At 27.6% G+C, this 1,173-nt stretch overlaps 1 protein-coding gene across 3 annotated transcripts in view; it reads left to right on the top strand.

The window, feature by feature from the left end:
- The window catches only part of sas (stranded at second), a 228,782-nt gene that overhangs the window by 199,209 nt on the left and 28,400 nt on the right, over positions 1-1,173 (top strand). For all 3 annotated transcript variants that reach the window (XM_014421361.3, XM_014421359.3, XM_014421360.3), the window contains exons 8-9: positions 189-304; positions 632-946. In XM_014421361.3, coding sequence (XP_014276847.3) covers positions 189-304; positions 632-946 — 431 coding nt within the window. The remainder of the gene's footprint in view (positions 1-188; positions 305-631; positions 947-1,173) is intronic.

Below are 1,173 nucleotides of genomic sequence, written 5' to 3'. Positions count from 1 at the left end.
TAATTTTTCATATTATTTTAAGTAAGATCTAAGACAATTATATAATTAGTTGATGGTTTTCATCGATAACATTGATAAATTCATACCTAGTACTTCTCTGAAATTATTAAATAGGTTCTATGTGAATGAAGGTGCAGTAAATTAATTAGTTTTTCTTCCTTTATTTATATATATCTTTGTTTTCATAGGTGTCCACCTACTACTAATAATACTAATTCAGATTCGGACCGGTGTTTAACTGTCCCAGATAAGAAAGATCCCTGTTGTACCATACTCTACTGTGATGTCAATGAAAGTGAAGATGGTATGATATTTTATTTTTAATTGCAAAAGTTTTAAAAAAATACTCGTTTGAAATAAGTGTTTTGGTTTGTACTTTATTTTTTAAAGTGTTATTGAAATAAAACTGTTATGTGTTATTTCTAAGAGATTATACAATGGTAGTTATTTTTATGATACTGAAAATAATACAAAAACAGTTCCAAAATATACTTAAGAGTAATGATATCAAACTGAATTATAATGCATAAAACCCCAATATTCAACATGTTAGATTATTTGGCAGCTTATCTTTTTTTTTTTATTATCACAAAAATATTTTTTTTAAGATTTGGCTTTCTAAATGTTCTAGGACTGGATGAAGATAGTGATGACTTTGTTGAACTTAACTTGGTTTCTGCTGTACCTGCTAACAATTCTGCAGTTATTTTAAATTTTGATAGCTTGACTGTACCAGATCATATCCAAGCAGAAATTAGCCAAGATAAATCAACATGGTTAATGGCAAAAACATCAGGACATGTTGTACAAGACCTTAAGCCAGGAAATACATATTATTTTCGGGTAGTATCTGCTTCGGGTATATCAAATGTAGTTTCTAGCACACTACCAAAATTAAGTGTCAACTCTTCACTGTGTGAATACAAAGGCAAAACGTACAAAAAAGGTAAGTAATTCCATTAATTTTTAAACTTATTAATATTTTTGTAGTAAAAATGTAGTTACTTTTTATTTAATAAATATCAATCAAAATGTTGTGAAAAAACATTTTAACTGCATTGCACCCACAATTTTTAAAAAATAAAACTACATAATGTTAAATCTTTTTTTAATGTGCCAACGTTTCGGTTAGAGTTTCTAGCCTTCTTCAGGGCTAAAAACAGAACAAGATAA

Source organism: Halyomorpha halys, unplaced genomic scaffold, assembly GCF_000696795.3.
Source record: "Halyomorpha halys isolate HHAL.00 unplaced genomic scaffold, Hhal_1.1 Scaffold315.1, whole genome shotgun sequence".
NCBI lineage: Eukaryota > Metazoa > Arthropoda > Insecta > Hemiptera > Pentatomidae > Halyomorpha > Halyomorpha halys.
Note: the sequence above shows the minus strand (reverse complement) of the source record. Positions and strands in the feature narration are given on the sequence as shown.